Consider the following 10,823-nt stretch of genomic DNA (forward strand, 5'->3'; position numbering starts at 1 on the left):
AGCCAGGAAATGCTTTAATAAATGTAACACCATTTCCTATCAGAGTGTAGCTCTAGTTCTAAGACTAAGTTCTGTCCTTGTGCATCTGCCCTTTATAGGGGTGCACCATTCCCTGGCTACTATACCCTGACACTGAGACGTAACTGCTCCTTTGCATGTTAGTGTACAATCAGACTGTGAGTTGTTGCTGTGGGTTACTGCAGCAAACAATGTTAGTAAATTATTCTTAGTAGTGTGTTAACTTAGTGCAGTATGTTTATGCCCAGAGGTATCATTTAGGTTAGGTTTAGTCAAAGTATTGTTCCACTACTATGGGAAGCCCTTGGGCCCATGGCCTTCTATCAACGTATTTCATGGTGGGAAGGGGTGGAGTGTCCAAAAGTCTTACCGCTGTTTGTCACAGAGAAACCATTTGTCACTGCTCTTGTGCCATTGGCCTTGCTGTTCTTTTTAAAATATTGGAATTGAGTTAATTCCCATGAAATACACATACATGTATAATACATATAAATGCAGCTAAGATAACTTGGAAAGTTGTTTGGAGATACAGCTGCAACTACATACTGTTACTTAGGTGCCATAATAATGAAACTCAAACCAATATATTCTCTTTCTTTACAGGGTCAACACCATTTCCATACAATCCACTAACAATCCGGCTCCCAACGGGCCTTGTTGCTGCTCCAACCTCTTCATCCATTCCACAGAGTAACTCTGGAACCCCACAGAGGGCTCGGGATGAAGAGCCCAAACCGCTGCTTTGCTCCCAGTATGAAACTTTGTCAGACAGTGAGTGACAGTGTAGCGAGACTAGCCAATCCATGGAGGAGCTCTGGTCACTATGGAATCCCCACGGCCAATCTAATTGCTTGGAAAGGAAGCAGCAGCCAATGTGATCCAACGACTGGAAAAACTGGGAAGAAAATGTCTATTTCAGTCTGAAAAGCCTTAAAACAACTCCCTGATCTTCACTGGAGGGTCAGTGTTTTTACAGTTTCTGGAACGAGACTGCTCAGAAAAGAGTAGCGAGTCCCAGACCTCGCAGAAGATTGGATATTTCAGTTCTATACTCAGGGGATATTTCCACCTGGTGCTTTGCTACATTGCATTGGTTTGTTAAACTAGCTGACTCGTGTGCGTGATTTTGTATGTCTGTGTACAATGTATATGTATGTACATGTGTTCATATGCACTTAAATATATTCACATTCCAGTTTATTGCACACAGACCTAGAAGTGCAGAGAAGCTGCATGCGCGGCCATTGCAGAACTTTGCCCACTCTGGTTGGGAGCCTTTTAGAGGTCTCCTGATCTTATTGTGTTCCCTGAGAAGCCAATGATAGCACTTGATTTGTTTCCCTCAGCCCGTAACTCTCTAAGAATGTTCTGCTGAAGGATTACTAGTGACATGAATAAAGAGACAACCTTTTGCGCAATTGCTGCATGTTTTTTTCCAGGAATATGCACACTGTATATAGTGTGGCACCAGTATTTCCACATTGTGTAGGCTGCTGCGGTCCTGTCTGATAGGTGGGAGGGCCGGTGATGATGAAAAAGGACCCTTCCCTCTTTCCGTAAGGATATCTCTCCAGCAGTGAACCCACAGAGCCACAGAGAGTTGAAGTTGCACTCCTAGGATGGGGAGTCATGTGTTGGTAAAGGGGCCACTGTCCTGTGAGTGGGATGTACATATGAAGCCATTATTGTATAGACACACTATTCTAATTCTATATTAAAGCAATTGCACAAGCAGAATTAAGGAGGTTGAAAACTGTAATGAAGATAAACTGTAATGTTACATTTTGTTTTTTGTGTTTAGCCTTGATCCTGATAGATGTTGTTAGAGGGGCTTCATCAGGTCCCACCACATCTGTTGGCCTTTGGGCTCTGTATATAGCTTCTTCTAACACAGCAACAAGGAAGTAATAAAGATATGAGCCATTGTTGTGCCAACAACAGGTGCTAGTTTAATCAACTAGCACTTTGAATGCAAGCCCCCCCCCCCCCGTATTGTAGGGCAGTGCTAACTGGTTATCTGTATATCTAATATTCACTCCATGTTTTTAAGTATTGTCCACCATTTGCTGTCCTTAAATAAGTTAGAAAAGCTGAAATAGAGGTTCCTTTGGATGTGGGGCTGGCCACAATATGAATCAGATAGAGGGACCAGTCTGAGTGTGACATGCTTATTTGCTGTTGCTGAAACCCATGGAACCTCATTAGGCGCTAAGGAGATACCAAACTCATGTTGGGCTGCAAAGGGGCCTTGAACCCTAGAAGTCTAAAAAATCTGATTAAAAAAAAAGTTATAAAATATATGAAGAAAAATACTAGTTATTGTTCATAAAAACATAAAGTATTTATTTCATGGATAGTGAACTTTAGGACTTTTGTAATAATAAGAATTTATGTAGGCTAAGGCGGAGAATTGTGACAATTTATGGAGGCTTAGCCTGTACAAGGCAGGGTCATATTCTATATGCAATATTTATATATAATTATAAGCTCTCCATTGGCATGCCTTCTATTGTTAGCTTCCCCTAGCAACAATGTCTGTAGGTGCCTTTCCTTCAGAGGGTTGGGTGAGGGGAACCTTCAGAAGCATTCTGTTCCAACCTAATGTTGGTTACATCCAAATGATAGCATTGCTCAGTCTGAGTCTTCGCACAAAGACATGACATTGCAAAGCTTATAGATTGACATGTATTCAGTTGGGAAATATGGGTGTATATGGGGCAACTAAATCATGCTTCATAGTGTGGAAATACAGGGTATGCTTTAAAGTAAAACATTCTAGGTTCCATTGTGATACTAGAAAGGGATAAAGTAGAATAGGGAAGAATTAAACCCCCTGCCTAAAGCAGCAGAAAGGCTATCTGTAACAATAAGTAACTTGGTATTGGTTCAATATGAGCAGCCTTTTGCTATTTTTATGCTATTTATTTAACCCCTTTATTTGACATCTTAAACACAATGTCAAATATATTGGAGTTTAACAACTTGGGGGTCTTACACTAGTACAAATTCTTCTACAGTGGGACCATCTGGTATTAAAGCCATATCTATACCCAGTACCTGTTCCTTCTCATGAAGCAGTCACAGACTCTTTGATTTCATTTTCCATGAAAAAGGGATCTACATATAGAGCAGTGCCCTATAACCCCCACCTCCATTTTATATACCTCTAAAACTACTACTGTCTTCAGAATATGATCTCCAAACTAATCTCTAATAAATAGATGAGAGACTTGCTAGACTCTCTTGCAAGTAGGCGGTGCGTCTATCTGTCCGCTGAATGGGAAAGGGGCAGGGCATTGCCGCTGGATCACATAATGATTCGGTACATGTATGCAATGTTTTGGGCTTTCAGTTGGATTCAGTTTGATAACAGGATTACTAGCAATATATAGAGACATAAATAGGTTTAAAAACTATATTGTTTAACACCCTGGAACCTGTTTTTGACTGGAATGTCCCACATTGGTTATGTGTAGAACGGAGCTTTCAAATATAGCTGCTTATTTCCTAGTCGCCCATCTCAAAATATATATATTGCACACCATAAATGTAGTAAAATATTTTTATTAATACATTATCTAAAACAAACAAACCCCACAATCCATGGCCTTAAATGTTTTGTGCCCATAAAGCAAGTCGTAGGCAGTAAGGAAGTTCAGATACAAACTGGATTTTTAAAAGCACAAAAATTAAGATCCTAGAATGTTAAATGCTGAATTTGATTGATTTACCTCCTTAGGGGAATATAGAATACAACCCTGCCTGGTGTATAATGATAACTTTATTGATCCTCCTGCTGTTTGTATAATAGAAGTGAATGAGTCATTACTGATGTAACTGATGAAGTTGTTTCTGATGATGTTAATTTTGATTGGGTTTTAAATGGTGGGAGGGGTTTGTGCTTTTCAAAATCTAGTTTGTGTCTGAAGTTCCTTACTGCCTATGGGCACAAAACAAGTAAGGTCATGGATTGTGGGGGTTGTATGTTTTAGATAACGTATTAATAAAGACTTTTGTTATTTTTTTTATAATTAATTGTTGGAGTGCAATATATATTTTTATAGATGTAAGTTACCCCTCAGTATGTACTGAAACTCAATGGAACTTGCTAATTTCCTAGTACTACTGTAGTACAAACTCAACCAAATTTTGGTCCCCAGTTCATAGAACTGTAGGCCCATAGTGCACTCCTACCTGACTCATATTTACCCATAGGAACCAATCAGAAGTTTGCATGCCACTGGCCTTTATCTTTCTCACTTCCTCTCCTGGCACTACAGCACTTGGAACCCACCAACATTGGTCTTGCAGGGCCTTGGTTGTTTAAGAAAAAAGCCATTGACCTTTATATGAGAGCCCCATTATTTTCCTCCTTATCAATATCTGATCAGAGCTTGTTTGGTTACCAATCAGGCCAGGCAGAAAACCTCTTGGCCTCATGGTGATCCAATGATTGGCCAATGAGCTGAATGTTCAAATGAACACAAATTGCCCCACCATGTAGATGGCTGTATTAGTTGGCAGTGGCCAAATGAGCATATCTTTACACACACACAGACAGCTTCAGTTTCTAAATGTCTTAAGTTTCCCCCTGTTGTGTATGTTGTTTTGTTATTTAACCAGCCTAGGAATTGATTTACAGTTTAATGAGCTGCTGGTGCGCCACATGATCCTGGCCATCAAAACAAGCTTCTTATGTCCATCATGGCCTGCAATTAAAGGCAACTGCTATTTGTCCAGTAGCTAAAAAGGGTTTGTTGTTTATATGAGGAAAGCAGCCTTTTATGTGGCCATAGGAAACATTGGAGCCATTCTCTACCAGAATACAGGAAGTAGTTTTAGAGGCAGCAGGAAATACAAAAATATTGGCCCATAAGGGTAAAGGCAAACACTAGTGTAATAAGAGTAATACAAGCACTGTTAGCAGTTAATGGAATGGGGGAATATGTCTATACCATCGGCACATAAATATTAACAGGCAAAATTTTCTTGAGGATGATGTTCTGCGGAACATTAGCTGCTGTTCATTGGCCACAATGCTGTCATTATCAGAGCGCTAGTAACTGTGCAACCACAGCAAGTATCTGTCATTAAACATACGTCAGCCGCCCTCTGTTATTCAGGTTTGTACCAGACGTCCCAGTACCACTTGAGCCTAATCCTTCTGTCTGACAGGAATTAGCCCTGGGCAAACAGAACACTTTTGTATTTTTTGCCAAATCATACTGGAGTATGCCAAGGGAAAACTATTTCCTGTCTAGGGTTTATCTTTTGCTTGTTAAATACAGAGTAAAGTGTAAATAAATAGTGAATTTTGTGCTCAGAATATTCTATATTGAGTAGGTGCTGCCTCACTGCTTGCCTTACCTGAGATGTCAGCACAAGGACCTATGGAGAAACCTTATCAGAGGCAAGCAATATGGCACCTGTAGTTCAGTATCAAATATATAAGGAAAATGTTTGTACAGAATAAGCTATAATGTGACAATGTAATATGTGCTAAAGTGATGAGAATCCTTTAGGGGTGTTTAGTAGCCAATGTCATGCACATACCTGCCTCTATTTACACCACCGGGCAGCAGGCCAGCAACACCTTCAGCTGGAGCGCCATGTGTTAGTGTATAGCTTGTGTTAGTGTATAGCTGTTCTGGGCTGTGATGTCACGGCTACCAATAGTAGAACGGTACATGCAGCTCTCGAATTAATAAGAGTTGCAGCGCTGTCACTTTAACTCTGTAGGCAGTAGGAGACAAGTAGAGAAGTAGGAGCTGCACACGTGCATATATTGTGGATGGGACCCAATTTGTCCTGACCAAGGGTGGGATTGCCCCCCCGAAAAGGGGACACTATGCTGGTAGTCACAATAAATGGGGCAAGCTTCCCCCTACACACCAGCATATGTGTGTAGCTACTAAGCTCAAACCTTGTGACACTCTCCTCTTAGACCAGGAATGTTCTGTTCCCTCTCAGACCATTGTGTAATTCAGTTGTCCCCAAACTGTTGGGCTAATGCCCATAGGGAGAGCAATACAGAAGTTGAATGCTTAATGCTACCCTAGATACATTTGATGGCACCATATTTTCATATATTAAAAAACCTTGTCAGTTAAGGGGGCCCAGTGTCTGACTGGCCCTCAGGGTCCACTAGAGAACCTGACACTTAGGGCCCACTCTCACAAGAGTTAGATATAGATAGGGCTACAGTGGTGACAGGTCTATGGTGGAAATCATTTTCCATAACTGCGTCCAGCTAGGAGATGCTATAACACTATAGCAGGCCAGTCTGGTCCTAAAGGGGATCCTGACCAAATGTTATTTTGCAATGTGTACCATGGAACAGATCTATTACAATAAATCCTAATTCCAAAAGGTAAATATAGAGAGAGTATATGCAATAGGTGCTTGCTGGTGCACACTTATATTTTTCAGACTTTTAAGTAAAGGGTAGAAATCAGTTGAATAAAGGCCTATAGTAGACCTTATAAATATGTAAGAGGAACCGGACTTCATAGGGATAGAATTCTGTCTGGGTAAACTCGGTGTCTACAGTTGCATTTCTTGTGCAAATAGATACAGCAGTGTATTAGAGGAAAATGAAATGAAGCGTACATCATGCTTTATATATACCGGCGGGGGGGAATGATGTAGATAGAGGATCCATGTATTACTCCCATGTGTGCTGCAGGGGCAGGATGCCAGTGGGACTGTGCTAGAGACCTGACAGGCTTCTGTGCATTCATATTGTGTATAGCTGTTCTGTTTGGAACTGTATGATAGAGTGATCTGTAAATAGAGCAGAGTTGTACATATTTAATGCAGCTTGCTGAACGTTTCTTCCTTCTTCTGAAGGTGAAATTTCATTACACTTGTTATTTTAAAATAACGCCATGCCCACATTGAGAATTGTGGGGAGCAGTGTGGAAACACTGTGTTACTGTTTCAATAAAAAGCTTATTGCCAGCCAAACAGAACATGTGCCCGCTTGTTTCTTATTCCAGAACATCTCTCTGCCTTATACTGTCTGTTCCTATTACTGCTGCAAGAGCCAGTGTTGCCCACGTTACAGATACGGAACATGTATGGACTCTTCTAGTCATGGCCAAAACAGTGTGAGCTGTGTCATGTATCAGAATTATAACAGAGCATTGGGCTTTGTGTATCTTTGTGTTAATAGAATGGGAAATCAGATGCAACAGTCTTGGCTGCTAGAAAGAGTAGCACATAAGCTCAGTGCTGGCCTTGCATCTCTAGGCTGCTCAGTTCAATTCCAACCAAGGCACCATCTGCAAGAGGTTTGAGTGTTCTCCCATCTGCATGGGTTTTCTCTGGTTTCCTTCCTACACTCCAAAAACATACAGGCGGGTTAATTGGCTTCTTAAACATCTGACCATAGTGCTATGTGGATGTGATAGGGAACTAGATTGTAAGAGCTACTGGGGCAAAGGGGCAGAAGAAATACACACAGTGTGCCAATGGGAAGCAGTATGGGCAGGTTTGGCCATTTTTCTGCTAAAATTCAAGGTGTTTTCTCCACCAGCAGTGCCATTAGCCCAAAGCAGAAAAGTCGCAGCAGCACAGAAACATGGAGGCGCTATCAGTTCAAAAGAATCCTGGCTCATCAAATACTTCCAAAATGGAGAGGGAACTACAGCATTCTATTTTACTCCCTTTTATACTTGTACCTGAGGAAGTATGGCAGGTACCATGCAAATGCATTAGGTTACTGGTTATGTGCCGATCTTACCGGATGTTTGTAAATAGCCTGTTAGGAAATGTTCTTCACTATACTGGTTTCAATCTTCTATATGACTTGCATGGGATTCAAATGGAACGTTGGCATATCCGTCTCTATCTTGGAAGTATTTAATAAACCTGGATTCTTATTTTGTTCTAATGAGCAACCTGACTCCCTGTGTAACCAGTGGTGGAATTTTCCATTGGTTTCTGTTGGGCAGTTATTTTGATGGAGTTATCAGTTTCAATTGTTTTGTGTTTTGGAGACTGAGACGCGCGCTTACATTTCTACATTGTTGTTTTTATTATTGGGCCCTAATTCTATTGGTGTTATTCATAATTTTTTGTGTCTTAGAGAATGAAACACACATGCTTGAAAGGGGTGCCCCATATTTCTCTCTCTCCCACAACTGTTGCTGAAGTCCATTCAGAAGGGAAAGGAGAACAGGAGCTGCAAGGAATCGTCACATCACAATTGGGGGAACCACACAAAGTGCTCATCACTTTTTCACTTTAAATAACTTAAATTCAATACCAGTATATTGCCATATAATATTCTGATAGGGAAAGGGATACAATAAACATTGCAGAAAGGAACAAAAGAAATCACTTTGCAGAGAGGCTCTATAGAGGCTATTGCTCTATGTTTCATACGGGCTGCATAGCTTTGCCTTCTGGTCATAAACATAAAATCATTTTTTTTGTACAAGTTACTCAGCTTTATTGCTTGGATCCTAATTAAAGTTATTTAGAACATTATGTTGCCCCTCCTGGAGTATTGCTGCTGGGTGGTGCTTGGTGCCACTGAAATGTCCTTTCCTTCTTTATTAAAAACAATAATTTAAAATAGGGGGGAGGATTCAGATGTGCAGCCAATGTTATGCTGGCTGTGTACAGACACCAACCCTCATATGTAATAAAAGGCACTAAGTTTGCTCAGGAGCAGTAACCCATAACAACCAATAAGATGTTTGCTATTAAACAGGCGACCAGTAAATTCTATTTGCTGATTGGTTGCTACAGGTAACTGCTCCTGGGCAGTTTATTATATAACCCCATAAGCACTTTATGATATGATACAAACAAGTCACGCTGCCATCATTATAAATAGCAGTCTGCCAGTTCAGAATTTCTTTAGACTATTTCAGAATTAATGATTTGTTCATCTTAGTTCAGTTTACTGCAATTTGACTCTAGGTATTTGGGGCAAATGAGATTTTAAATAAAAGAAAACAAATGTTTGAGTGTCCTCTAGATGGCTACATCTGACTTCTGAATAGGAGCCTCTCTATTGGAATCCCATTTACACCCGCGCTAATGGAAATACACTCAGATATTCATAGGCAGACTATTCTAATATCAGTGGGAGATTATTGCTACATAACGCAGACTTTGTGGCCTATTGATGTCTCTGCATGTGTTGATGGGACGCACAAAAACACCAGCTCTTCCTGTACACACAGAGTATGTGGCACTGCAGCCCAAACCCGTCTGTGAGGGGGGCAACTCGTAGGGATGGTTTATATTTTGAGGCACAAATATGCCAAAGTGCCCAATAATAATCCTCTGCTTATGACCACCTAATGACATGGGAAGAAAAGCTGAAGGGATAGGTACACAGCGTAATGCTAAAGGAGGAAATATACCCCCTTTTTGACATGAGCTCATACAGTTGGGCTTATGTAAAAATGTGCATAAGCATTATCTAAAATTCAAAATATAAATGTATTTCTATTCTAAACAAATATACCTGATTCCACAAACTAAGGGAAACCATGATAACCAATGAGGTATTTTTTCTCTTTAGCCAATAAACTTCTGAAGTAGCTCATGGGAACTAGTTAAAAAAAGCTAAATCTAACAAAGGACAAATAGCTGTTGGCTTGCATAATATTGTTCAGGGAGAGAGATCTCAATTCAGGGCTCAGACCCAATCACTGCAGGGCGCTCCCCTGACCTGCTGGTGTCCTTTCCCTAACGCACTGAAGGTAAGTTTTACTTACCATAGACAATACTGCCATAGACAATACTGAGAACTGCCTCTGCTAAAACACACATAGAGACAATTATCAGTAAAAGATCAGCCTAGTCTATTTTAGTAGCTGTGACAAGTAGCTGCTACTAGTAGCTCTGTGTGTCTTCACCCAAACTGGAGAATTTCTGATGGTTTTTAGCTAATCTGGCCAATAGCTGGGAAAGGACATGCCTAGCATCCGTACCAGTGTGATAGTAGCTCAGTAAAGGTGGCCATACACAGTAAGATCCTCTCCTGATACCCCCACCTACGGGTGGTGATATCAGGCTAATTCAGTCATAAACAATCAAATTAAAATGGCGGGATAGACGCCTGTCGGTTCGTGGACCACATCAACAAACCATTGCGGCCCCCAATCCAATGAAAAATTAAAACTGCCAGATCGAGATCTGGTCGATTTCAGGCCAGATGTCATCCGGGCAGGCCCGTACATGGGCCAATAAGATGTCAAATTGTTCTAAATGACCAATATCAGCAGCTAGAATCAGCCCGTGTATGGCCACCTTCAGTGGCTTATGGTTGTCAAACCCTGATAAGGCTCTGGCTGCTGGTGGGACCCTGGAAGTTGCGTTTCAGGAACAGCTGGGTGGACACCGGATGGACATGCTAAATGCTAAAATCAACCAATAATTGTTACACAATATAATAATACTTTGTACTTGTATCTGCCCCCTGGGGTCCCATACACAAAAACTGACCCTTACTACAGATGTTACCGCTCGTAAATTCAAATGATTATTAACAAGATTTTCTTGTCTAAAGCAACTGGAAACCTGAAAAGCAGAGTTCTATGTGAGCAATGTTTCCTCATTAGAGATTTATTGTTCCTGCACAGTCAGCGCGTATATCAGGCCAACCGTACAACAAACCTATTTCCAGTACCCGTGGAATTCCAGGAAAAGGCAAACTGAGAAGGGAAAGATTCAAAGCATGTGTCTGTTCCTTGCTCTTCAGATAAACAAGCAAAGATTATGAAAAGTAAGGAAGAGATAAGGAGATTACAGGTTTAGTGCACAGATTACATTAGTCTCTAGCT

General features: G+C 40.8%; 1 protein-coding gene across 18 annotated transcripts in view; it reads left to right on the forward strand.

Annotated features, from left to right (window-relative positions):
• The window catches only part of ncor2 (nuclear receptor corepressor 2), a 225,847-nt gene extending 218,863 nt beyond the window's left edge, over positions 1–6,984 (forward strand). For all 18 annotated transcript variants that reach the window (XM_012969087.3, XM_012969081.3, XM_012969148.3 and 15 more), the window contains one exon: positions 622–6,984. In XM_012969087.3, coding sequence (XP_012824541.2) covers positions 622–797 — 176 coding nt within the window. In that variant the 3' untranslated portion in view covers positions 798–6,984. The remainder of the gene's footprint in view (positions 1–621) is intronic.
• The last annotated feature ends 3,839 nt before the right edge of the window (positions 6,985–10,823 follow it).

The sequence above is a fragment of the Xenopus tropicalis genome, chromosome 1 (assembly GCF_000004195.4).
Source record: "Xenopus tropicalis strain Nigerian chromosome 1, UCB_Xtro_10.0, whole genome shotgun sequence".
NCBI lineage: Eukaryota > Metazoa > Chordata > Amphibia > Anura > Pipidae > Xenopus > Xenopus tropicalis.